Source organism: Branchiostoma floridae, chromosome 4, assembly GCF_000003815.2.
Source record: "Branchiostoma floridae strain S238N-H82 chromosome 4, Bfl_VNyyK, whole genome shotgun sequence".
NCBI lineage: Eukaryota > Metazoa > Chordata > Leptocardii > Amphioxiformes > Branchiostomatidae > Branchiostoma > Branchiostoma floridae.
Genome location: NC_049982.1, coordinates 32,567,821 through 32,592,896, shown reverse-complemented (window position 1 = coordinate 32,592,896; position 25,076 = coordinate 32,567,821). Strand labels below are relative to the sequence as shown.

The window sequence follows — 25,076 nt, the reverse complement described above, 5'->3', positions numbered from 1 at the left end:
GAAATACAAATAGCGACGGTAAATGTCCATTCCATGCCTTGAAATATAAATATCTCGGGTAGAAACGCTCAAAACCATGCCTCCTCCCGGCCGCCGTTTTTGCATAAGGATCGTGCAAATCACATAAGGCTCGTGTGTGTCACATAGTGATTCGTGCGAATTTCATAAAATTCGTACGATTTCGCATAGTGATTCGTGCGAATTTCATAATCAGGCCTCAAACTTAACTTTTTTCCCTACTGTCCCGCATTGTCCCAAAAATAAATTTCAACTGTCCCGAAGTGAGGATGGACTGTCCCAACCCTATTTTCAGAAATTATGTATTACAACAACTGTAAGTCAGAGTACGCACGCCTGACAACCGCGGGGCAGGCTTTTAGCTAGGAATTTTTTTAGGGTGTATATCTGTAATGTGTTGTACTTTCCGCACTGCGCGGCAGAGCCGCGCGATGAGCGCCGAAGGCGCGAGCATTGTAGGGGGGTCCGGGGGTATCTTCCCCCGGAAAATTTAGAAATTTAAAGCCTCTGAAATGCTATTTCCTGCATTTTGAAGTAGAATATAGCCAAATTTTTGTCTTTGCTGCAAAACTACTTTTGTCCTGAGAATGGGAGGTATGTGTTCTTGATTTGAGGTGGGTATGGCTTAAAGAATACATGAGGTAATTTTCAAGTAATATAACACTGATTCCTTACAATATAATGTTTCATGAGTTAATACATACAATCAGGGAGAGTAAATTAACATTACAGCTAAAGGTGAAACTTGACTGTTACATATATAACAACAGCAAGCTAAAGAAGTCTACAAGAAAATCTGCAAACCAACAGAGAAGAAAGTGTAGCCAGGACTGCCAGGTACATCTTATATTTCTTTTGTGTATCTACTCTGTTAAGAACATAACTGAAAATAAATGCACTGAAAAGTTACTTGTAGCCTGTAACATCACCGTTGTAACTTTACACAGTACAGAAAAATGTGTACAAACATTTAATTCATTGAAAATATATAGCAGAAAAGATGTGTTCCAAGGGAAAATTAAGCGAAATTTTCTCAACAAACAACATCCATTTATCAATATTTCAAAAATAAAGACTGCAACAAAAGTAATATCTCAAGTTACCGTGAAAAAATCGCGACCTCCGTTCAACATTTTCTACGAATTCAGTGCCGACACCGCCCCCCTCCCCAGTATGTCATCGTCACATTAGCTGTTATTTTTCCCACATTCCACCGACAAACAAGCAAAAAAAACTCCAAAAAAATCCTATACATGTACTTATCACCAATGACTTCAGGCATTCGACGAGTTTTCGTAAACAAATCAAAGTTTTTACGCTTCCCTGCGTGATTTTTCCCGCGAAAACAGCGGGGATATCAGATATTCCACCAATAATGGCGCCTGGGCGCGCTACGTCACGCCGAAATGGCCAATGGGGTGTGACTCTCGCGATTCGCGAGATGTGAGTGAGTGCGAGATTGCGCGAGACTTGAGGTAGAATCACCCAAAATGGCGGCTCGGTGCGCCGGAATCGGCGAATTTGAACTTCGAGCGAAGTTTCCGGGGGAAAATAAGGGCGTACCAAAGGCGTATATCCAAAAAACAGGGCGTACATTTTGCGATTTTTTTAGCGAAGGCCGTACATTGTACGGCTGTACGCATTGCTAGCTAAAAGCCTGCCGCGGGGAGATCGGACATTCTGATGTTGATTCGTTTTCCTATTGTCCCAAAAGTGTCCCAAAAAGATTTTTCAGTTGTCCCGGCCTAAATTTTAGTGGTCTCGGGACATCGGGACATAGTTAACTTCGAGCCCTGCATAATATTCGTGCGTTTTCGCATAGTGATTCGTGTGTATCACATAATATTCGTACGAATTTCATAGGGTTCGTGCAAATGCTTAGGCACCCCTGTCAATGATATTCAAAATAACGATTTTTTCAGAACTGAAAGTCTGCTATCATGTATCATCAACCATACACCATACATTAATTGAACATTTTCATGTGCAAGCTTGAATAAATGAACCTTTTTAAACACCAAAATTAAAACTGAGACAAACAGAACACAGATACAATGATTGTTGAAATCGCACATGTTTCTCAATCATTTGTGTGGTACTGTGACAGTGTAAATGCTGAGATATTTGGAGTGGTTTTATGTTTGCGATTTTGGTGTGGCCGCATTACCGCAAACTCAAAACCACAAACATTTCCCAATTACAGTATGTGACTGCAGTACTGTAAATGCATTTAAGTTCGCGAGGATTTAATTTCGCGGTAGCGGGAAAATGGACTTTTCGCTGTGGTTTTAAGTTTGCGGTGGAGTGGTCACCGCGAAAACCGTGAACATTAATCCACCGCGAACATTTCTGCATTTACAGTATATGGCATTACTGTGAAGTGTGAACACAAACACTCCATTTCCCCGCAACCATGAAATTAAATCCCCGTTTACAGAACTGTTCGACTTTCCTCACCTCAAATTCGAGCATCTTTTTCCAGAGGTCCTCCCATTTCTCCACAAACTTGAGGATGTCCCTGTTGTTGTCGTAGTACTGCTTCAGACGGGCCACCTGCTGGTCATGGATCTCCAACAGGTCCTCGGTAAAGTCATCTGGCACAGAAACACAAAGACAATTGTTTCTCTCTATACAACAGCATTTCTAGGACCAAAGTTTTGTATCGTGATACACATTCAGGGCTCGAAGTACTACCTGCATATACAAATTACTAGGTTAGTGCAGGTAAAATTGGTAAAACATGGTGCTTTCTATGCTTGGAACTCACCACTTGTGACCGATGTGGCCTAAAGCTATAGAAACAGAGATGGGCACTGCCAAATACATAGCAAAGTATGGTAAAGATTTATATGTATGACTGGTTTATTTCGAAATTCAACAAATTGACAATGACATTGCAGCCACACGGCTGAATTGCGACTTGTCATTACAAACCGTTAACATCAAAGTGGTTAAAATCGAGGCAATAACATAGATTCTTAAAAGGCATTTCAGACCGACAAATTAAAACAGTATTGGGATAAAATGAAGTGTCATTACCAAAACATTTAAGATAGAATTTACTTAACACAGTAGTATCAGTATATAGCTATTCAAAATACATAATGCTATTTGGTACAAAACCACTGAGGTGACAATTACTCGTTCAAAAGGCGGACCATGAAGGGTACAGCGCTGTTGCGATAGCGTTCAGTTCTACAGCGAGTAGTGTTCAGTTTGTGGGATGATCTTGTCAGTCTGCCACTGATCTCACCTCTGGCTGGTGGCAGTAAGTGCAAGAAATGTTCAGACTGTCTGAGAGAGTTAGCAAAGTTTTTGATCAGGTCAAGACGTCGTGCTTGTAGAGAAGGTAGTCCCAAGTCAGAACAGGCATCGGTGTAAGACGTGTAGTTGTGCCCCAGTATAATACGCACAGCTCTCCGTTGGACCTTCTCTATCCTGTCACTAAGTGCAGTGGTGAGCCCGGAATGCCAGACAGGGACATTTGAACTCCAATTCTAAGCGTACTTTTCTTTACATTTATAAGAGTTCTCCCGGCATCCTCTATGGGGCCATGGAATCAGCTGTGATCCGACAAATACTGTAATTCCTGATTTTTTCAATCTACCTTTATGTTCACGGTTTTCACAGTGACGACTGTAAAGTGAACTTATCATTACAATAACAAATAATTCAGGAGTGGTGTGTTCCTGACGTCACTGCTGGAGATAAAGAGGGTTAGTCCAAACCTGGACCTGATCCTCTGGACCTGAATTTTCTGTACTGGTACCCGCCCCTTCTCTGTAGGCAACTGTATTAACTCACCACTGAAGAACTCTGTGAACTGGTTGCGCTGCTCCTGACTGAAGTAGCACTTGTTCCAGAGCTGGGTGATCTCTGCCCGCAGTCCCTCCACGTAACGCCGGATGTTCTGTAGCTTCAGTTCCCTGCACCGCTCGATTTCTTCACGTAACTGGTCAGGACAGGAGCAAAGTAGACATGTTCATCAGGAACAGTCCTCTTTGTACAGAAGCCGCTTAATTGCACAGTCTATTTGCCAGTGAATTTCGTGCAATTATCCAGCTGGCACAATTATGCAAAGTTATCCAGCTGGACTGCACTGGTTTGGGATTTGGGGTTTCCGTGCAATTAAAGTGCAAGTGTATGTTAATCTGTTGTGCAATTAACTGGCTCCTACTGGCTACTACTAAATTGGCTTGGTACCTATAGCTACGCTGTCTTTTAATCAGCATTGTGACTCTGTTCATAAATCTTTTTAAAATGAACATTTGGCTTTAGGATAAGACAGTAGCAGAGGAAACACTATACTTCTTAGTGCACAAAAAAGTGTCACAGGGTGGCATGGACTTTGACATTTTCTGAGAATGCCAGACACAATAGGTCAAAATCAAACGTACATGAACAAAGCTTTTCTAATTGTGTGTGTGCATACTAACTGAACAAATTGTAATGACATTTACAGTCAAGCTAGGTAAAAGCCAAATCTTGGAGGAATCTGGTGACTTCTTACCGCTTTCAAGACTCTGGGTTTGAAGCCCTGGTTGTCCCTGTTGAAGGCCTCTCTCTCTGATTGTTCGATCATCAGTCTGTCCCACAGAGTCGTCACCTGTATCCTCAAGTCAGACGCCATCGCTATCAGGTCGTTCTGCTTCTTCTCAAGCTGGAGGGACCATACAGTGTTAGAATCTTACCACATGTTTTGAACAGTATACTATATTGCCATATTTTAACTAGCATGCATGTACAACTTTCTTCTTGGCACTGTTCAGGTGCTCAACATGTGTCAAGATGGTCCAGGTATGTTTTGCTGTCTAAAATTGAATGCAAACTGCCAGTTAATACTTAGGATAATACATGTACTATGAATCACACTGGACAATGTTTAGAAACTGTTTCAGATTTTACAGAATTCAACAACTGGTAATAATCTGTAACACCAGGCAAAAAAACAACACTTATTGTGAATCTTATCTTAGCAGTTGATACTGCAGATATACATTTCCATTGTATTGATATTATTACTGTAATTAAAAACAGAACTGTTTCAAGCCTGAACTTTAAATAAAAAACACAAAAACCTCCTTTCCCACCTATTGCAAAAATAAATGAATTTTTAGTATACACGCATTACATGCATAGGAACAGTGAACATCAGAAGTACCTATGCTGCTCTAGTACCTACCTCTGCACATAGCGTCTGCAGGGCCGCCATGTTGTCGCTGGAGAGAACGAAAGACTCCTCGTCTTCACACACAACATCACGTTCGAAGGAAGAGTTCGGGGTCAGGTCCAGGTCGTCCAGGTACGTGATGATCTTTCGTTTGGTCTCCAGGAAGACTTCCTGTCTGGTGTTCTATCAGACATAGTAACAAAATTTAGCTTCCCAATTGTAGGTTATACAAATGTACTACTACGGAGCCTGTCAGGCAGATTCAGATTGTATCACAAGAATGTAGCATTCTCCTAACTACAAAATAATCTTGAAACATTTTGTCGTCTTCCTACATGTATTTCCATCAAAGATTTGTTTTAAGTGCTACAAATCGTTAGCTGACTCTAACTCTAAGGACGCATTTGTCATATATGCAACATAACACTACATTAAATTAGCCTGGGTACCATCCGGATAGTACTTCGCTCCTATGTACGCTTCTGCTATCCGTCTGGAGACTTGCACAATCAAACCGTTTGGTGCTAACGCCAGTTGATAAGCGAATCAAGGAATGGGTTCTAGAGCACTTGTTCGATTACATCAGCGAACTACTTTCCGGATGGTACCCAGGCTAACATAATATGCCATTTTGACTACAATAATTCTGCAAAAATTATCTCAACTTGTTGTGATGTCCTGATATCAATATTAACTCAGCTACCCACTGTTGTACACCTAGCAGTTTTTCACTGAAATAAACCACTGATCGTAGAGCTCTAACCTTCTCTGTCTGCAGAGTGCTGATGTGTTGCCTCAGTTTTGCCAGTTGGTCGTTACTGGGGACTGTGTCTGGTGCAATGTAGAAGGGAGTGGTGCACAACGTGTCGCACAACTGCTGCTCCTTCTCCTTCAGCGAGCTCAGCTGTTTCATCCTGTCGTGTTTTTCCTTCGACAAGGTGTCCACACGGGTCCGCAGCTCTTTCTCTAGTGTCAGTATGGTGAGGCCCTCTTCTGGCTGTAATTTGTAATCAAGTATATTTATATGTAATTGCGGTCACTTACTAGTAGGATATAATTCCAGAGCAAAGGACATTCCATAAATCTTGAAGAATTCATTGACTGGAGTATTTTTCCCCTTGCTAACTAATTAATTCGGTCTTTTTTTATATTCTATAATTATAGATTTATAGTTAAGAATATTTTTGTTAATTTCACAGTCATCAACTCTTCATTTTTTTTAATCCTTCCTTGCAATGCACGCATCCTGTAGGGATGGCTTCAAAATGACCATATCATTGACAGTTTTTCTTCATCTTCCTTACAATAAATACGATCCTTCCTGGTGTGATTCTAATTTCTATAGTGATGGTTTAATATGACTTACTGGTCATTCAAACTTAACATTATTCTTGGGGATAACATTTTCAATAGCTTTACACCTCATACATGATAAGGCACTGGTATGAACTGCACTGTGTACTTGAATATACAAATCCAATACACATGCAGACAACGTAGCTGTGAAAATTACAGAATTTGTTTACCTCGTAGACAGGTACATGCAGCTCTTTGCTGATCTTCAGCAACTCCTTGCCGCAGTCTTCTACGCTCTGTAGTAACCGTGTCCGCAGGTTTTCTTCTTCTGCAACCATCTCCTCTAGGAGGGCCTGATTCAAACAGAAGCAAGCATACAACACATGTTGAATTAGTAATCTGACTCGGTATGCATGTTTTATTATATCCAGGATCAAAGAGGGTATTGATAACACCATCATTTCTTATGTCATTGACTCAATCAATATGTGGCACCTGGTGGAATTATGACTGGGTATGTCATTAACGTTTTCTGATATTCTGGAAACTTCTGGAAAAAAAAACAGAAAACATTGACATCCAGTCGTTATAAAATCCTCACCCAAGCAGTATCTGCTTGTAGATCAACAGTAAACGATGAACAAAAACTAATCATAACTTTTAGGCAGTTACAGCTGTGCTGTAAGTTGTGTGTAACCACAAGACAAATCCATTGTCCCTCAATCAATGTGTCTAATTGTTTGTGAAATGGTCTGTGTTACTTTGGTGTCTAACCTATCTTCAAGACTAGAGACTAGTAGAGTGTCACCTAACAGTACCAGTACTAGTTAAAAATTATACAAAGACATTTACTTTATGCCTTAATCAGACCTTACCTGTAAATGATGCAGCACAACTTTCCTCCTGTCCTTCCTCTGTTCCTCCATGATGCCGATCTCGTCCCAGATGTTCTGTAGTCTGCCCATGGTGGCCTCCAGACTGTGGGCCAGCTCGTTGGCCATAGTCTCGGCGTTACTTTTGCTACACGCCAAAATAAACATCCTCTTCATTCAACGTTTGATTGAAATTTTCTAGCAAATTATCGCAACAAGAAGTCACAGAATTTTCACAGGGAGTTGTAAAACGGTGTCAGTGCAGTGACAAATATCATTGTCGAGAATCAATTACGTCACCAATTTGAAACGGATAATTTTGAGCACAAGGCGTGGACCGAGGCGAAACGAAAATTTTGAGGAGGGGCACAAAAACACAGAAAAATTCGCTGATTTATGCACTATACTAGCCATATATCAATACACATGTATTCAACGAAATAACATCAGTTTACAGAGGAACGAAATTGCGAAATTGTAGCGATCATGAGCAGTTGTACGTTATATATTTTGCACCACTACACACAGGGCACGCTACTGACATGTCTACTACAACTACTACAACGATCATCGCAAGCCACAAGGCCCACAACAGACATTTATCGCCTAAAGTTTGGCAAATTATTCGACCTACTGGTGCTATACAAAAGGAAGCAAAAGTTACCTGCTTGTAGCCATTGCTACATAACGCGTAAACCGACGAAAAAGAAGTTTTCAAAAGATACAGACTGGGATGCTTGGTTTTGTCCCGATGTTGAAAATGAAACTTTGTCTGTTACCAATCCGTTTCAAACTACGTGCGTTACAAAACCTCCTGTGATTGGTCAAGATGGGTATTGAAATACGTACTGTGATTGGTCAATATGCGGATCTATCCCGTCAGCCTCTACGAATGGCGTAGTGCATGGCGGGAAGCTGGTCTCGCACCGATGTTTTAAGCTCACCGATCGGACTGTTTCTTAGCAACGCGCCGCCAACTATTAGTGAAGAAACTTGACCACAGATCGCTTACTTGACCGAGTTATATGGGTTTTTCTTTGTCAACAGTTATTTAGTTCGGTGTGTGCATCATGGCTGCGGCCACTGGCGCTGGGGAAAACATCTTGGACGCAAACTCACCCGGTAAGAACTTCGATAAGGGGGAGGGGCCACTGTTTGAAGTTGTGGCAAAAGTTGGCAAAAGAATAATTTTCATGAAATTGAAAACTTTGTACACTTTGAAGTCTAGAATATAGGCCATTCATTTAACTATCACAAGAAGTTTTGCAGACCCCCTGAACAAGTTGCTCTGAGTATACAACAAAAGCACAACAATTGACAAAAATGGAAAAATTAATGATAAAATCATAAAGTATATAAAGACACCCACAGTCACAACATACATGTCAAAAGTTAAAGACAATATAAAAACATTGATGTTGAATGAAAGTGGAGTAATGTCAGTTTATCCACAACTAGCTTCATTTGTAAGATCACATACAGTTGTGACATTTTGAATGTAAGGAAGTGGATCTTTTCTTGTTGTTGTTGCAAGCATCATTGGGAAATAAATGATTCTGACTCATTAAGTCTTTGACTTTTGTCTTTGCCAGCAAATAAGTATCTCCTGGAACTACTGGATGAGAAAGGAATGAAAGATGCGGAGCCTTCGGAGCAGCGAATGATCACCGTGTTCCGAGTCTTAGACGACCTGCTGCCACATCTTGGTCACTACTCAAAGATAGCACAACTTATCCGTGATGAGCTGTATGGTATGTCGGTTGAATTACATAACAGTCACCGTGACACTGAACTAGAGTTCCACAATGTCGTACCTTTACCCATTGAATGAAGCAAGTTAAGTACGATGAATTAATGATGCAAATAAGGTCCTCATTTGCATTAGGTTGTATCAGTTGATTATCTTCTCCACCCTGTGTAACATTCTAACGCATGAAAGTACAAAGAAAGAAGGCTATTCTATGAGGTCAACCTTTAATTATTAATAGCTTCCACATGCTGCATGTACTAGAATGGAATCTCCATCATTTGCCACTATGAAGTTAACGTTATTAGTATTTTATCAAATTGTGCAAATTGGGCCTTCATTTGCATAATACATACGTATAGATGTTCTTTGGCATGAATCCTAACATGGAATGCAGAGAAATTGCAGAATTTCCTTATTAAATCATGCAAATTGCTCCTGATTTGCATTTACCATCATCTAATGCATAATCATCATTTGATGTTCCTATGTCTGTCAGATGCCGTCTACAGTCCAACGCTGACCAGCACAGCTGCCAAACAACCTGTCAGCAATGCTGATGCCACAACCTTCATCCAGAAAGTACCATACTTCACACTGGTGAAAAGAGTTTACGATGAAAGGTTGGCCTTCTTTCATAAGAGTAGGCAGAAGTATATTTTTGACATTTTTTGTTTGTGTATAGATTTGTGAAGCTCTGGAATGATATAACCACTGAAGTCAGAGAAAGTAACTTTTAGTGATCTTGAGCTGGACTCACTGGACAGATCAGCCGCATGGAAGCACAGTGTGAAGACTATCCGACTGCTGCCCTGTGACAGGGATCCCAGCAGCAGTATAATCAAAAATGGATACGGACAGAGCCAGTTTATCTCAAATGATCTCCATGAATTAAAAGAGCTTATCTTCCACTGGTTGTGACAGAGAAGATAGGTGATATTCACAGTATTTCCAGGTTCAATAATTTTTGACAAGTACAATGGAGAGTGGACCACGGCTTAACGTTCTGTCCTGAGGACTGCAACCCTTTCCAGTAGCGTGCATTGCAGGTGAGCAACAACAGCAGTGATTTGAACTGATGACCTATCGGTCTAGAGGCAGGATAGCCAACCAGTGGACTAGTACTGCGCATTTTACTGGAAAGGGTTGCAGTCCTTACTATTGTTTAAACAACATTGAACTACGCAATATGGAAAATAAAAATGCGGGTGTCCATTATCAACGTTCCAAACTCTTGTATCCTGTTTCAGGAACATGAAAGCTGAAGATCTACAGGACAAACTGGATGCTGCAAAAGAAAGGTAAGGCCTAGGAAAAAATGTTGCGTTTCCTGTTTCCCGACCTACCCTAGAAAAACATTCTGACCTTAGCCTTTCTTGCAATTGGGGGGCGGACAGTGGAGTCACAGTTTCCAGTTAGAACTTTTATTCAGCCTGCTTTCCATTCAAAAACTGCTAAATGAAGAAAAAACTGCTAATGAAGGATAAATCCATCCAGAAATTTGTAACCATTATCAAGTGCCATTATGCACATGATTAAAGTTTGACATTGAAAAATAAATGTCGTCATTTATTTCAGTTTTACTTTGTTATACTGTATTGTATCACTAAAGTTTTGGTCAAAGTCTAGAGAATAAAAAAGAACATTAGAATTAGAAAAAAAGCTAAACACTACCTACCGACCCTTCATTTTTCAGGATTGAAACAGAAAATACAATATTTCTTTTCTTAGGCCTAAACAAATTTGATGGCAACAGGTGACTAGGAAAATCTCGAATGAAAGAATGGAATGAATATTTTGTGATCTTTGCAGAACTTTGTCCCTTAGCCTTATGCAACAAAATTATTACTGTGTATTCACACTTTTTTTGAATGTGTATTCTGCTGTTTTATCATAGTCCTCTTTTCTTTGGTTGTCATTTGTTACTGTTCTGTAACATCTCCCAATGTCCTCTCCCAATACAGATTGCGAGAAAAGCAGCAACAGTTTCAAGCTCTAGAAGCGGTTAACGATGAGCTGAGGCAGGACATTGAAGGTCTGAATGACACAGTGGAGGGTCTGGAGTCTGAGATTCAGGCCAGAAACCAGGACATTAAAAAGTTAGTTACTAATAATATAATATTGGTATCGATGGAAGATCGGCCTTATTTAAGATAGACAAAGGGTTGCATGTATTTTTCACCTGAAAACCGTCTCTGTCATATATGAATATAACTTTATTGGACAACAATTGTACAAAGTGCCATACTTTGTACCTTGTACAATTGTTGTGCAATAAAGTTATTATTATTATAAGCGAGGCTCAGGCGACTGCCGCAGAATCGTCGTCCGATCGATTTTCGCCAAATGCGACAGGGGTATAAGCAACAGTTAGACTCGAACTTGTTTTGGACATCTTTTTAAGCTTTTTACTTTGTTAAGAAAAATATAGCACTAGTTTTCTGACCTTTATCCGCGAGATAACTCAAAATATACAATGTCATGTATTCATTGGTTTTAGAAATAGGATATTCAGGGTTACACCATCATAACCAGAAATGGGGCCTTCTGATTGGTCAATGTGGTCTGGTTATAATCTGATAATGAGAAGTAACCATACTTTTGTTTTGACTCTTTTCAATAGGTTGCATGCAGATATGGAGGAGGACAAGAATGGCTTTGAAAGGGCAAAAGCATCGTATGAACAAAACATCTCCAATCTACGGGCAGACATACGCAGGCTGACTGAAGAGCTGAACTACATGACACAATACAAGACCAACTTTGACAAAATGCAAGAAGGTACATGTTCGTATAATACAATATAATACAAATAAAGACTTAGACTATGGCTCATACATTTGTTAGTTTTTTTGTCATCCAAGCAACTGCCATCCAAGTCCCTGATGCTTTGTTGTTTTGATTCCAGCATTCCACACCATGTACCCTACAGACTCCATGCCTAAGAGAATGTTAAAAAGAAAACCTGTGCTCACAAGTAAAAAGGTGAGTGTAGCCCAACATGTATGATCCTGATCAAAATTTAAAAAAGCCATCATCTTATACCGTCCTTGGCATTTGTTCGGATAAAAACAGGTTTGTTAAGTAACCTAAAAAAGTACAGTTCTTCCCGCAACAGATAGTACATAGGGTGGCACCCATCTCCTTTCAAAAGCTCTTGGGCCACACAACTTTATGCAGTCACTACAGCAGGGCTCTAGTCCATTGGTAGTGGTCTGTTTGTTCAACTACCGTTATACCACACTCTTTCCCAAATGCTGAGTGCTAAGCAGAGAAAGCAGTATGTAGCATTATCAAAGGCTTTGATTTGACTTGCCCAGGGATCAAACCCATGACATACCAAATGCAAGGTGAACATTGGCCAATTGTGTAGACTGACTTGTTAGTAGTTCATGTACATGTACTAACGGTATTTCATATTTTTTTCTGCACAGGCCAATCTTGTGACAGACATTGAGAATGTTAAGAGACTGGAAAGCCAGATGTTGTCCATCCAAAACTCCCTGTTGGAAGGTAGGTTTTCTAAAGAAACATAAACCATGGACCAGTCTTTAATACATCATATTTTCAGGCATTTCATCCTCTACAACTGGATAGTAATGGAAGTAAATCTCTGTTTTTCATCCAGTTTTGGAGATTGAATTGCCTTAAATATTGTTTACCTGGATGTCTAACCTTCATTAAATAGTTCAAGGAGTCTAAAGTGACCACTCAAGGGATTCTTTAAATGGCCAAAATAGACAGGTACCGGTAGCAACACATATAGGTAATTGGGTCAATTTGGTTGAACTAGTACATTAAACATTAGTTACTTGACCCTCCACAAATAGGAACATTCACAACTACTGTAGCGTGCGTTAAGTCCAGTGGTTAGGGACCGTACGATATTTATCGGGGGGGAGGGCTGGTGCGTTGGAAGTCCGATCAAAAAATTTTTTCATGGCCCTCCCCCCCATCTCAAAAAAATTTAACGTGACCCTCCCCCTCCACCCCAAAAAAATCAACATGGCCCTCCCCCCGACAGGAATCATTAAAAGGGTAGAAAAACAACCGATAAAAACAGCCTTAAAGTAATATAGACGTCAGGGCACAAGGGCGCCCGGCGTCCACCTGGTATAGCCAGTGTTCTTGCCAGGGTTTTTTCACAGCGTCGGGGCAGGGGTCCGGGGGCATGCTCCCCCGGGAAAATTTGGATTTTGAAACCCTCTAAAACAGAATTTCCTGCAATTTGAGAGGAAAATTATGCCCTTGAGATTGGATGCCGTTTGCCTTTTTCTACTCCCGTTATTCAGTAATCGACGTCCGCCCTTTCCTCAAAAATACGTTATAAAAAAATTTAACTATAAGCACGGGGAATCAGCCGTCCGTGATCTGGCCCGGGTATTATTGTCCAGTCATGTCTATATGAAAATTTTGGGTTATTGATGCTTCGAAACAGGGTTCTAGCCAGTGAGTTTGTCAGCCCATGGAAAATTCCTGCCAATTTTCTTCCGGCATTGAGTAAAAAATGTCTACCTCGTGCGATCGATGGTGCGTCCTCCCGCATCAAATACTAGTAGTTTTTCCAGAGGATAGAATAACAACGCCATCACACCTTTTTTTCTATTTTGCCCGATGATTTTACTCAAATTAATTAAATTGGTCGGGTTTTACACGGGCAGGCCGCGCCGTCATTTTCCAGGAGCGTGCGTTCCTTTCCTGCGACCTCAGGTAACCCCGTTTTCGGCGTGAAATATTTGGCTGGATTTCTTTTTTTACATAGACCAAGAACGTTATACAAATGTACATTATACGAAGGAGGTCGATCTGCTGCGTCTTTGGCAGTGATCAGTGCCGGTGTAGCCTTGAAGGAGTAGCCAGAAAAGACGTCCCAACGTGCTGGGCGCTGCGATCGATCGACCGTCCGTCTGGGGAGGGGGGCGTGCCGCGCCATGTGCCACGGAGTGCACAGCCGACGTCGACTCGATCGACGCTTGACAACAATATTGCGGCCCCTTTTCAGCCGCAAATTTTGCCCTTTTGAAACAACAGAAATGTTGTAAATAAAAAAAAAAAGTTTATAGCTTTGGATTATTCAAATACAATTCAATCTCTACAACTGGATAAAAAACGGATATTTACTTCCGGACGTTTCGAGTGACATCCATCACTCTTCATCAGCAAAAGCAGAATGAACTAGACAGAACAATTCAATACCAGTACAGCTAACTAGAAAAACTGGTTTAACCACTAACACTGCAGGGCTACAGCGAGTGGATACTCTTCTGCTATCTACCACCACACTCAGCTACACCAAGGACATTCCTTCAGACTGGATACTACAGACATTCTTGACCGCGAACCACGGTGGTACGAACGGGGTGTCAAGGAGGCCATCTACGAGCGGATCTACAACCCCACCTTGAACCGGAAGGGAGGACTACGCGTAGAACTTTCCAGTACATGGGACCCCGCCTTGCACAACAAAGGACAATAGTTTTTTCCTATGGTATTGTCAGACCATAGGAACTATGCTAACATGATTTACATTTGTGTAACCTTTTGCATATGATCCTAACGATTTAGTGGTTAAACCAGTTTTTCTAGTTAGCTGTACTGGTATTGAATTGTTCTGTCTAGTTCATTCTGCTTTTGCTGATGAAGAGTGATGGATGTCACTCGAAACGTCCGGAAGTAAATATCCGTTTTTTATCCAGTTGTAGAGATTGAATTGTATTTGAATATTGCTTACCTGGATGTCTAACCTTCATAAACATAGCTTTGGATTCTTCGCATAATTACCGCGCACCGCGCGTAGTTGGGGAAACTTTAATAGTAAATTGTTGGGGAAGAAACTTGCCAGACGACACGGGCGGCTACCAATATATCTAAAACGTGCCGCGCTCCGCCCATGCCCCAGTATAAATTGTAAAGGTAGGATTCCTTCTTATAAAGATAGTTTTTAAAAAGATTCCACACGGGTGGTACAGGTCAGCCTTTCTTTCAGATTTTTTATGGACACACTCACCCGAGCCGAGTGCGTCTTTCCAGAAAAAATCAGTCCCAAGACGGAATGACGTATGTCTGGCGGGAACGCTGGTCCAGGGCAGTGCCACTTTTTGGGGGACTTAGGGGGGCGAAGCCCCCCGGAAGCTCTTGCATTTTAGGCTATTCAGAAGGCTTATTTTATCAGTTTTAGGGCCATGTCAAAATATCAAAACAAAAATAGTATAAACTATTCTTTCAAAAAAATTAACATGGCCCTCCCCCTATCTTAAAAAAAATGAACATGGCCCTCCCCCCACCTCAAAAAAAATTAACATGACCCTCCCCCCCTAACGCACCAGCCCTCCCCCCCTGATAAATATCGTACAGTCCCTTAGCAGCCCTGCCTCTGGAACTAGAAGCCGCGAGTTTGATTCCAACTGTGTCGCTCACCCGACATACATTCTACCGGAAAGGGTTGTAGTCCTTACTTGGGATGTTAAGCCATAGTCCGCTGTTCATTGTGCTTTTTGAAAAGAGCTAGGGGAATTTCCTGATACAATGAACCTGTAAATACTCATAACATATGTCCTCTCTGTCATGACCTAAGTGAAAGACTAGCTCTTCAGTGAGCTAAAATTGGATTGAGATCACTTTCCTTTTCCTTATTTCCTGTAAGAGACAATGTGTGTCACTTGTCATTCATAGTACCATTATAACCTTTCGTTACAGTTATCTTAGTAAATCTAAGATAGAGGCTGACCTACTCATATTTCCCCAGAGTTTGATGCCTACATGGAAGCCCACTTGCTGCAGCTCTCGTCATGTGTCCAGACGGACAACGTCAACGACCCAAACTACTCTGACAACGAGATGCAGATAGACAAACTGGATGTGGAGGTGGGCACAATTGTGGGATGTTTTTCATAGACAGACCCTGACTGTCCATCATACTTAATACAATTAGCAGTGTAACCAATGAGAGGTTGGCTTTATTTTAACCATGATTGTGTCCACCATTTTCATATTTTTCTCTATTTTCACTTGTTATGCCCACAAATGATTCCGATCGTTTCAAGATCAAAGGAATTTCTGGCCACCATATTGATTTGTCCATGTTAGCTGTCTGGATGGGAAAGTTTTCCGTAGAATTTATCTCAACAGATGACAGGACAATTTGACATTGGATTCTGTAGGTTCATAGATTATAGCATAGCACTATTTTATCATTATCAACTCATAATACTTTATATATAGAAAGTGTTTTTCAGCCCTAAATGCAAGTACACACATTTATTGATCCAATATAGCAGCCAGAAATTCCTTTGATCTTGAAATGAGCGGAATAAATGAATAAAGAATAAATAAATACTTAGGACTTTCTGCAGTTTTTATTTGTAATAGACATTGCATATCAGACCTATTTGGACTCATTTTTTTGTTAAGTAATAGGCAGACCCTTTTCACTGAGATATTTGGTAGGGAAACATCTGTTTTTGGCAATGTATAGAAAGTTTGGGAATTTAATTTGGTGACAAAGTGCATCACGTTTCTTCTCCATGTTTTGTTCCTCAGCTTCAGTGTACCCAGGAGAGGTTCCAGGCTTCAGTAGCAGAGTTAGACAACGAGCTGACAAGTGCATCACGTTTCTTCTCCTTGTTTTGTTCCTCAGCTTCAGTGTACCCAGGAGAGGTTCCAGGCTTCAGTAGCAGAGTTAGACAACGAGCTGACAAGTGCATCACGTTTCTTCTCCTTGTTTTGTTCCTCAGCTCCAGTGTACCCAAGAGAGGTTCCAGGCTTCAGTAGCAGAGTTAGACAACGAGCTGACAAGTGCATCACGTTTCTTCTCCTTGTTTTGTTCCCCAGCTTCAGTGTACCCAGGAGAGGTTCCAGGCTTCCGTAGCGGAGTTAGGTAACGAGCTGGCGCTGATCCGGCAGCACAAGGACGCGCTGACCAAGGATCTACAGGACATGGAGGAGGCACGACAGCAGCAGGAGGAGGAACAGCAGCAGCGGATGAAGACTCCAGGCAGCGGGAGGAAGTCCGGCCGCCCCGGCAGTAAGCCGGGATCAGCCGGACGGGAGGGTCTCAGGTCCAGAGGTAGAGGTAAGCTATTATAAAGTTTTACAAAGGCCTGGCAAAAATGTTGTATTTCCTGTTAGGGCTGTGAAAAAATTCTGTACTGTAGTTAAGGATTAGGGGTGGGTAAAATTCAGGTACAGGTCCAGTTCAGGTCCAGAGGTTTTATTAAGCATATTAAAGCTTAAAGCTATTAATAAAAGCTATTTTAATAGCTTTAATAACTTTATTTTGATAACTTTAAAAAGTTCTAAAGGCCTGGCAAAAATATTGTGTTCCCTTTTACGACCGTGAAAAAATTCTGTAGGTAGGGTTTAGGTGTGGGTAAAATTCAGGTACAGGTCCAGTTCAGGTCCAGAGGTTTTATTAAGCTATTAAAGCTTAAAGCTATTTTAATAGCTTTAATAACTTTATTTTGATAACTTTAAAAAGTTCTAAAGGCCTGGCAAAAATATTGTGTTTCCTGTTACGACCGTGAAAAATTCTGTAGGTAGGGTTTAGGTGTGGGTAAAATTCAGGTACAGATCCAGTTCAGGTCCAGAGGTTTTATTAAGCTATTAAAGCTTAAAGCTATCTTAATAGCTTTAATAACTTTATTTTGATAACTTTAAAAAGTTCTAAAGGCCTGGCAAAAATATTGTGTTTCCTGTTACGGCCGTGAAAATATTCTGTACTAGGATTAGGGGTGGGTAAAATTCAGGTACAGGTCCGGTTCAAGGCCAGAGCATCAGTTCCCGGTACGGACATGAACCTGGAAGTCATTGTGTGTGAAACCTTGTGAATGGGCAATTCTCTCAAACAATGGTCCAGTTTGCTACAACGGAGTCTATTTGGAGTAGTGTCCTGTCTTCATGTAAATTCTGTGAGTTTGACTGTACAAACTTGATAGAAATTTCTAAGATCTCTACTCTGCTCATTATTTACTTGAATCAATAAGTGCTAAAACCATTCATTAATGCTACGACTAAAAAGAAATAATGCTCTCTTTATCTTCATTGCAAACGTGACACCATTTTTTTCTATTTCTCCAGATTCAGCCATGTCCCTCCAGAGTGGCCTGGATGAGGAGGAGAAAGCAGGGGACGGAGGAGCCAGCGATGACCCCTTCTCCCCGCACGAACACATCCTCAGCAAGTACTCCGCCATGCTGTACTTCTCCACAAACTTTGGCAGGAACTTTGAGGAGTTCAAAGAGGGTGCCTTCTGCCCCAGCTGTGGTGAAAAGACAGTCATATGTCCTCACAAGGTCACCACAAAGGACAAGGTCTTTATACTACCTAAAAACTGCACCCACATCAAAGTGGTACGACCCAAACTGAGGGTGAACATTGAAGTTTCCGACACGGTACAGGGGCCGCAGCAGTCGGAGGTTAACGTTGATGGGAAATCGAAATCAGCTGCTTCGGTTAGTTCCACAAGGCGTATGTCTCAAACCAGTTCTAACCAAGGCGTCTGCGCTCTGCACTCAGACCAAGAGACGCCAGGAGACAGCAGGAGACGCACAAGTGTTGCCACGTCGGCAAACTTACTGAACGGAGACAGCAGTGAGGACGAATCAACCATCAAGAACACTACGCAGCAGATCTGGGTAGATTACAGGAAACGGTCTAATATTGCGAGGGCCGTCGCCCGTCCTCTCAGCCAGGAGCGTGTCCTGTCAATCATCGAACAGTTCTACGCCACCCTGGTGTTCCAAGATGACTGTGGAATGGACGACGAGCCCACCCTGTCCTTTGTGGATGCCCTGTATGCCTTCTTCTCCGAGAGATACCTGGATGACGAGGTGACATACCTGGCCGCGTACGATTTCCTGACAGGTGTGGTACAACAGGTGAACATCAGCCGCACGGTCCACATGTTCGCTCTCCTGCTGGCCGGACACCTGGACGCCTCAACCATGCGATACATCGTGACGGTCGCCGACCTGATCGAAGCTGTCGAGTGGAAGGAAGTCCGCGACTTTGAAGCCTTCGCGGAGTGCATCTATCCCTTCTTGCAGGAGGACGAGATCGAAACCGTCTCCATGAGCTACCAGTCCTTCAGCGAGAACAAGATCTCGAAAACCTTGGTGATAGAGTGGGTCATGAACGCCATCCTGAGGGGAAGGGAGCCCAGAATGAAGGACGCTGAAGTCAAGTTGTTCTTACATCCCGGAAAGGAACCCGGATCTATGACGGAAGGAGAGTTTGCCAACGCCATGGAGTCCATCTGTCCGCTCGCATCGGACAAGTTGAGAATGCGTCTGTTTGCCGAGAGTTCTGCGCTCCTGAAGACCAGCGCAGTGGACGTGAGCCGACTGACCCCCATCGCCGGCTATCTCATGTTCCTACAGATACTCCCCCTGCTCAAGGACAGCATCGGCAAGCGAGTCGCAAAGGCTCGCAGTCATCCCCGCAGCGGCACGGTTCCCGTCACCAAGATGGAGTTTGAGACGCGGATAGTCATGGACAAGGGTAGGCTGATGAAGATGTCTACCCTGAGGAGCATGGCCAATAATGTAGCCAGGAGGAAGAGAGCCAGGGGCATGAGGAGGATCGCCAAGTACCAAGGGATGCTGGATGATGATTAGTATTATGCTCTCTCATCTTCCAATGGGACCTCTCTAAGGTGTAGCTTAAAAGTTTATCTGTGTGGGTAGAATCCATTCCGTAGCAGAATTTAAGTATAATTTCCAACAAGGAAGATTTACATGTACCCAAATTTTCAGCACCACTAACTAGACTAGGACTGGGCAGTTCACTGCATCTGTGACTTCATTTAAGGCAGATAGAACACATACATGTATTCTCATTGGGCAGTAGATCACAGACATAGACAAGAATAGTTTCATGTGTATATAATGTTTAAGAGACACTGCCTTGGACTGTATGATGTGCCTTTTTAGATACAGTAGTAAGACTGAAGGTTACAATGCTGGTGATCAGAATCAAATGTATGATTTTATCCATGAAATCATATTTTTTCCCGTGTGAAGAATTTTGAGAAAAGGGATACCGATTTCTCTTCAAACTGTAACGTTTCAAGTGTAAATTATTGTAAACTTTTTAAAAAAGCAAGCTGTAAGGAGAAGTAACATTAACATGATGGCAAATTGTATATTAAGTATTTACAATTTTGTATAAAGTTGTCTGAAATTTGTATATTTTTGTATGGGAGATGATTTGTATCAATTTAAAAAAATGGGACCTACTCGACAGTGCTAAGTAGTTCATTGTCTTGTTTGACTTTCTTGTTTTATACCAATACTTAGTAGTCAAAAGCCAGTCTGATTTAAGAGGGAAATACAAAAATAATTGCAAAACTAGAGTTCCACGAACACATTCCTTCGCCAAATAATCATGCCTTTATTCAAGACTTTAAGGTCTTATTCATGTATTGCTAAAGAGTAGCTGCCCCAATAGCAAACGACTGCATGAACGTATGTTCCCCACAAACGCTACCAAAAACATAACCTTCTTGGCGAAGGTGACAATGAAATTATGTACACTGTTCTGATACTTTCCAGCGCAACTTTCATAGTGCTTTTTCAAAATCGTGTAGTCTCTACCAGACTCCGGCCTGGCCGAGTAGTAAATGATAGGCCATCTACATAACAAAAATCATGACAATCCGTCAACACGTTAATATTTTCTCTAATTATGCAAATGAGGTCTACGTCAACCATTTTCAAACACGACCTTCGTTTCCGCAACCGCTTCTTAAATACCAAATATCATAAAAATCAATCAACAGATACTCACTTACATGCTGTTAACCTACATATAGGGACACAACATGAGGCCTTAACCGAAAATATAACCTTCTTGGCGAAGGTAAATATGTCCAATGAGGTAAACGGGGCTATGGGATTGAGAGAATCTAGGTCACTTGCTCAATTCTCGACATTTCATGAACTTGCAAGCGCCCTCTGGTAGCTAAATAGAGCTTTACAGAGCAATGGTGTGGTAACTAAGGACTACTATAGTCTGATTTAACATACCACATCTTGTTTTCAATGGCAATTGAGGCTTTCATATAACGTCAAATGTTCAAAATCATTTACTGAAGGGAGGTCCAAATGCTTATTGATAAGGAAACCAAGAGAAGACTGCCTCTGAACAACATGTATGGTCACATGTATGACTAATTCCGTAAGCTTTTATATATACCGACTACCGAGAAAATAGTAAGAGCAAAACATGTAAAATGCAGGTGTACCTTCTTGACCTACAGACCCCCAGGAATACAATTGTACATAGTCTAAAGGATATTTCTCCACGTAGGAATCATAATATAATCTTGTAGTAAGCTGCCATGATAGTTATTACCGTTAATCTGGTTTTGCTTATTATAATATCTTCGCTCAGAACTTCAGTCAGAAGGTGTTTGTGTGTGTGTGTTTGTTTGTTTGTTTGTTTGTAGACAACATTACTCGAGAAACCATGGAAATATCCTTATGATATTTGGTAGTTGGGTCGGAAAGCGAAAGGCAATTTCGATGGTGCCCCCTAGCGGCTTTCTAATGTACTGCGGTGGAACTTCCGGTTGTGATATCTCCTGTTCTGGCATAATTGATGAGAAAATGATATAATTTCATAGTGGTAGTAGTGGTATATGACGGGAACTTCGAACTTGCAGCGTTTTTAAGTTAAGTAAAATTGCAAAAGCCTCTTTTGCTAAGATTTTCATACTTCCGTTACTTACGTAAAGATACACCAAAAAGGAGTTACTCAAGCAACTGGATATGGTTTTGAAACGGTCAGACGTTTCGGATAGAATCCACTATCCTTCGTCAGTGACACTGAATAGATCTGGAATAAACAGGTCTTTTATACTCTAACTATGAATGAAGAAAATTTGAGTTGTCCAATAGGAAACGTTGTAAGACAATTTAGACTGAAGACAATTTGGGTTCCAAAGAAAACAAAGGTAAGCCAAAGTCAGGCTGAAGACAATTTGGATTTCAAAGGATAGCAAGGCTAAGACACAGTTAATGCAAAAGAGTCAATTAGCTCCTGTTGTTTTAGTTGACCTGTTTCTTCCAGATCTCAGCTTCAGTGTCACTGACGAAGGATATTGGATACTTTCCGAAACGTCTGACCGTTTCAAAACCATATCCAGTTGCTTGAGTAACTACCTTTTGGTGTATCTTATTACCTGGATGTCTAACCTACATCGACGTACCTTACGTAAAGATAATAATCAACTGATACGATTCATGCAAACAAGGACCTAAATTGTATAATCCATGAGAAACATTAATAATTCGTCGATCGTTAAGGTTAACATTATTTGGCAAATCAAGGATCTCTATATAACCTCCTTGCCATAGGCAAATGTATGAGGTCATGGAGTTCTACAAACTGTGCAAAATGACGGACCAGAAAGATATACATTCCACATATGCCCTGAACTTCTCCCCTAGCGATCAGTTTGCGGACAGAAAAAACAATGCACTTTGCCTGATTACACTATTTATCAAATACACCAGTAAATTTGTTTCCCGGTATATATACTGTACCTGGAGTGACGCGTTTGAACGTTGCCATAAAGAGAGCATGGTGTATGGACAATGTTTGAATGTTCGAAATATCAAAATATGTGGTAATGGAATGTTTATGACAACTATGACCAGGAAAAATAAAACATTCCACTTTAGAGCCATTTGAGGATAAGAAACAGTTACAAAGTACAAGACTGTACGTTGTTGTTCATTTTAGAGTTGACCGCCGTGCAGGATGGAGCGTCCCGGTACCGTTTGGCTGTTCTTAGTGCTGTGTGCACCCGCTCTGGTGTCAGGTAAAGCCATGTATATACCACCATTCTTTTTCGGTGTAGTACAAAAACAAGAAATCTTTTTAAAAAAGTTGTGCCTTGCCGCGTGTTAGGGATATCGTCAGGAAAAAGTAGGTCAGCACTTCAAGCCCGGCAAGGCAAAATGCTGTGCCTTGGCAAAAACACAATACAATGACTGTTTTTACTGTTTCTGAAAGAGCTAACCAAGAGGAGTAAAATGCTTTTTAGATTAAGCGAATAGCTTGAAGGGTTGCTGAGATATGGCTCCACAAAGTTGCCAAAACCTACCCTCAGATATGGCCGGCTGCGCGATAAACGATGAAAATTAAAAAAATACCTTTTTTGAGGGGTGATGAAAAGGTAAGTAAAGGCTGCAAAGCTTGTTTTATCTTATTTCCCCGTAATATGTACTACATAGAATCACTCCACAGAGTTCTGAACATTCATGGCATTTTATTATGCTTTTACACAGGGTCGAAGTATGCAGCACCCACTGGTGTCCTTTCACACAATAATTGTCAACTTACCTTATTCTTTAAGAAATAAGTAAATTTGGGTTTAAAAGTTCACATTTTGGGTTACAGTCAATGGTGTTTTTTGCACCAGTTGAGTCGCATTGTAGAAGATTAAATATCATACTTCATATACTTTTGCAATGTACACAACATTATGGTATCTTATATTACCAACAATGTCACATCTATAGAATATCAGCAATATTAATTGCCTTATAACAAGGTCAACTTGGTCAAGGTGAAAGGTAAGTGTGTGAATATGTCGCATTATTTTCATGTTGAGCCATGATGTTACACTGTATCAACAGTACAACTTTACACTTAGATAATAGAATATAGAAGACAGATGTTTGTACTAATAAGAGATAAAATATCAATAGGTAGACATTGTGTAAACACTAAATTTATTAGGACAAGTTCAACATTTTTCAAGGTCAAAGGCTCAGTCTTCAGGATACATACAATCGACACAGAATTCTTTGAGAAACATGCCGATGACATCAAAACAGCCGGAAGTGTGGAACCACGATCCGAAGCCCCGGCCTCCCCGCTTACGCCGCGCCGTTTTCACCGGCAAATTTCTGGCGTTTTAAACAATTTTCAAGCAAAAGAAACACATCCTTTATTTTGATGGGTAAATTTGCCTCTAGAACCGGATAGTTTTTGTACCGCGGGTGTGGGAAGATGGTAGTAAATTTACGGATTGCCGTACGGCAGAGGGTTTTCGTGGTAGCGTTGAAATACCTAGTCAAACGTTCTTGAGACGTTTCGATGACGTCATTGCCTACTTATATATTCACATGCAATGCATTGGTCTAATTAGGCATTTATTTCATCTTTATGAATAGGTAATGCAAATTATTATGCGAGATAATTCACTTGATTATATATTTACTCCAATGGATCTGAAATATCACCATACGAACGCTTCATTCATTCGATGTAACCAGATGTTAAGAGGCTTTCAGTACCGACCACAACTGTTATCAAATGCGTAAAAGGGAGGTATAAAGATTGACGGGGATGTACTGTTGGTCGCCTAAGCCGTAAGTTTGTCCTCGAGAAAGAGAACTGGGAAGGGCCTTTGGAAGGGCCTTTGGAAGGGCCTTTGGAAGGGCCTTTGGAAGGGCTGGGTTAACATTGCTTGAACCATTGAACCATTGAACCATTGAACCAACCAAGAAAATAGTGGCCACATGGCCATGCCGCGCCATGCGCGGCAAGGCAATAATGTGGAATCGTACAATGTTTAAAATCAAGTTGGTCTATACCTTGAAGCTATTAGAAATTTAAACTCGCGATCGATTGACTCTATAGAGCAGAATGGTATCGTGTAGAATCTTGCCTCATTATGGCCTTTTTATAGGCCTTTTGTTACATAGAGATTCAGAGCAATTTCTTCCCACAAAGTTTGAATTTTTAACGTTTTACCTTCATCTCGTCCTGTGAAATGACTTATTGTTCACCTTGCGTTCGGTAGATCACTGGTTCAAACCCCGGCCAGGCTATACCAAATACTGTAAAATGTCTTTTCTACCTTGAACTGAGTATTCATTAGCCTCTACCAGGCTCCGTGGTTCGGTGGTCTAATTGTAGAAATTGGACAAATAGAGTCAATAGTACGCTAGGGGAGTCAGCC

The 25,076-nt window shown here is 41.2% G+C and overlaps 2 protein-coding genes across 5 annotated transcripts in view; one reads left to right on the top strand and one right to left on the bottom strand.

The window, feature by feature from the left end:
• The window catches only part of LOC118413297 (protein regulator of cytokinesis 1-like), a 15,191-nt gene extending 6,991 nt beyond the window's left edge, over positions 1-8,200 (bottom strand). For all 4 annotated transcript variants that reach the window (XM_035816596.1, XM_035816597.1, XM_035816598.1 and 1 more), the window contains exons 1-8: positions 8,021-8,200; positions 7,360-7,504; positions 6,715-6,837; positions 5,952-6,185; positions 5,201-5,371; positions 4,529-4,678; positions 3,823-3,970; positions 2,476-2,612 (exon numbers count right to left, since the gene is read on the bottom strand). In XM_035816596.1, coding sequence (XP_035672489.1) covers positions 2,476-2,612; positions 3,823-3,970; positions 4,529-4,678; positions 5,201-5,371; positions 5,952-6,185; positions 6,715-6,837; positions 7,360-7,504; positions 8,021-8,034 — 1,122 coding nt within the window. In that variant the 5' untranslated portion in view covers positions 8,035-8,200. The remainder of the gene's footprint in view (positions 1-2,475; positions 2,613-3,822; positions 3,971-4,528; positions 4,679-5,200; positions 5,372-5,951; positions 6,186-6,714; positions 6,838-7,359; positions 7,505-8,020) is intronic.
• A 59-nt stretch (positions 8,201-8,259) lies between these two features.
• Positions 8,260-20,346, top strand: LOC118413296. Its single transcript, XM_035816594.1, has 11 exons — positions 8,260-8,478; positions 8,949-9,107; positions 9,603-9,726; positions 10,354-10,404; positions 11,068-11,202; positions 11,727-11,884; positions 12,012-12,088; positions 12,538-12,616; positions 15,849-15,967; positions 16,934-17,174; positions 18,179-20,346. The coding sequence occupies exons 1-11, from the start codon at positions 8,427-8,429 to the stop codon at positions 19,714-19,716; spliced, it is 2,733 nt and encodes a 910-aa protein (XP_035672487.1). The 5' UTR covers positions 8,260-8,426; the 3' UTR covers positions 19,717-20,346.
• The last annotated feature ends 4,730 nt before the right edge of the window (positions 20,347-25,076 follow it).

Bases quoted from the DNA above. Each gene is read 5' to 3' on its own strand.
- LOC118413296 (XM_035816594.1), top strand. From the start codon at position 8,427: ATGGCTGCGGCCACTGGCGCTGGGGAAAACATCTTGGACGCAAACTCA. The intron at 9,727-10,353 runs GTTGGCCTTCTT...ATCCTGTTTCAG, and splicing joins AAAAGAGTTTACGATGAAAG to GAACATGAAAGCTGAAGATC. The intron at 15,968-16,933 runs GTGGGCACAATT...TTTGTTCCCCAG, and splicing joins TAGACAAACTGGATGTGGAG to CTTCAGTGTACCCAGGAGAG.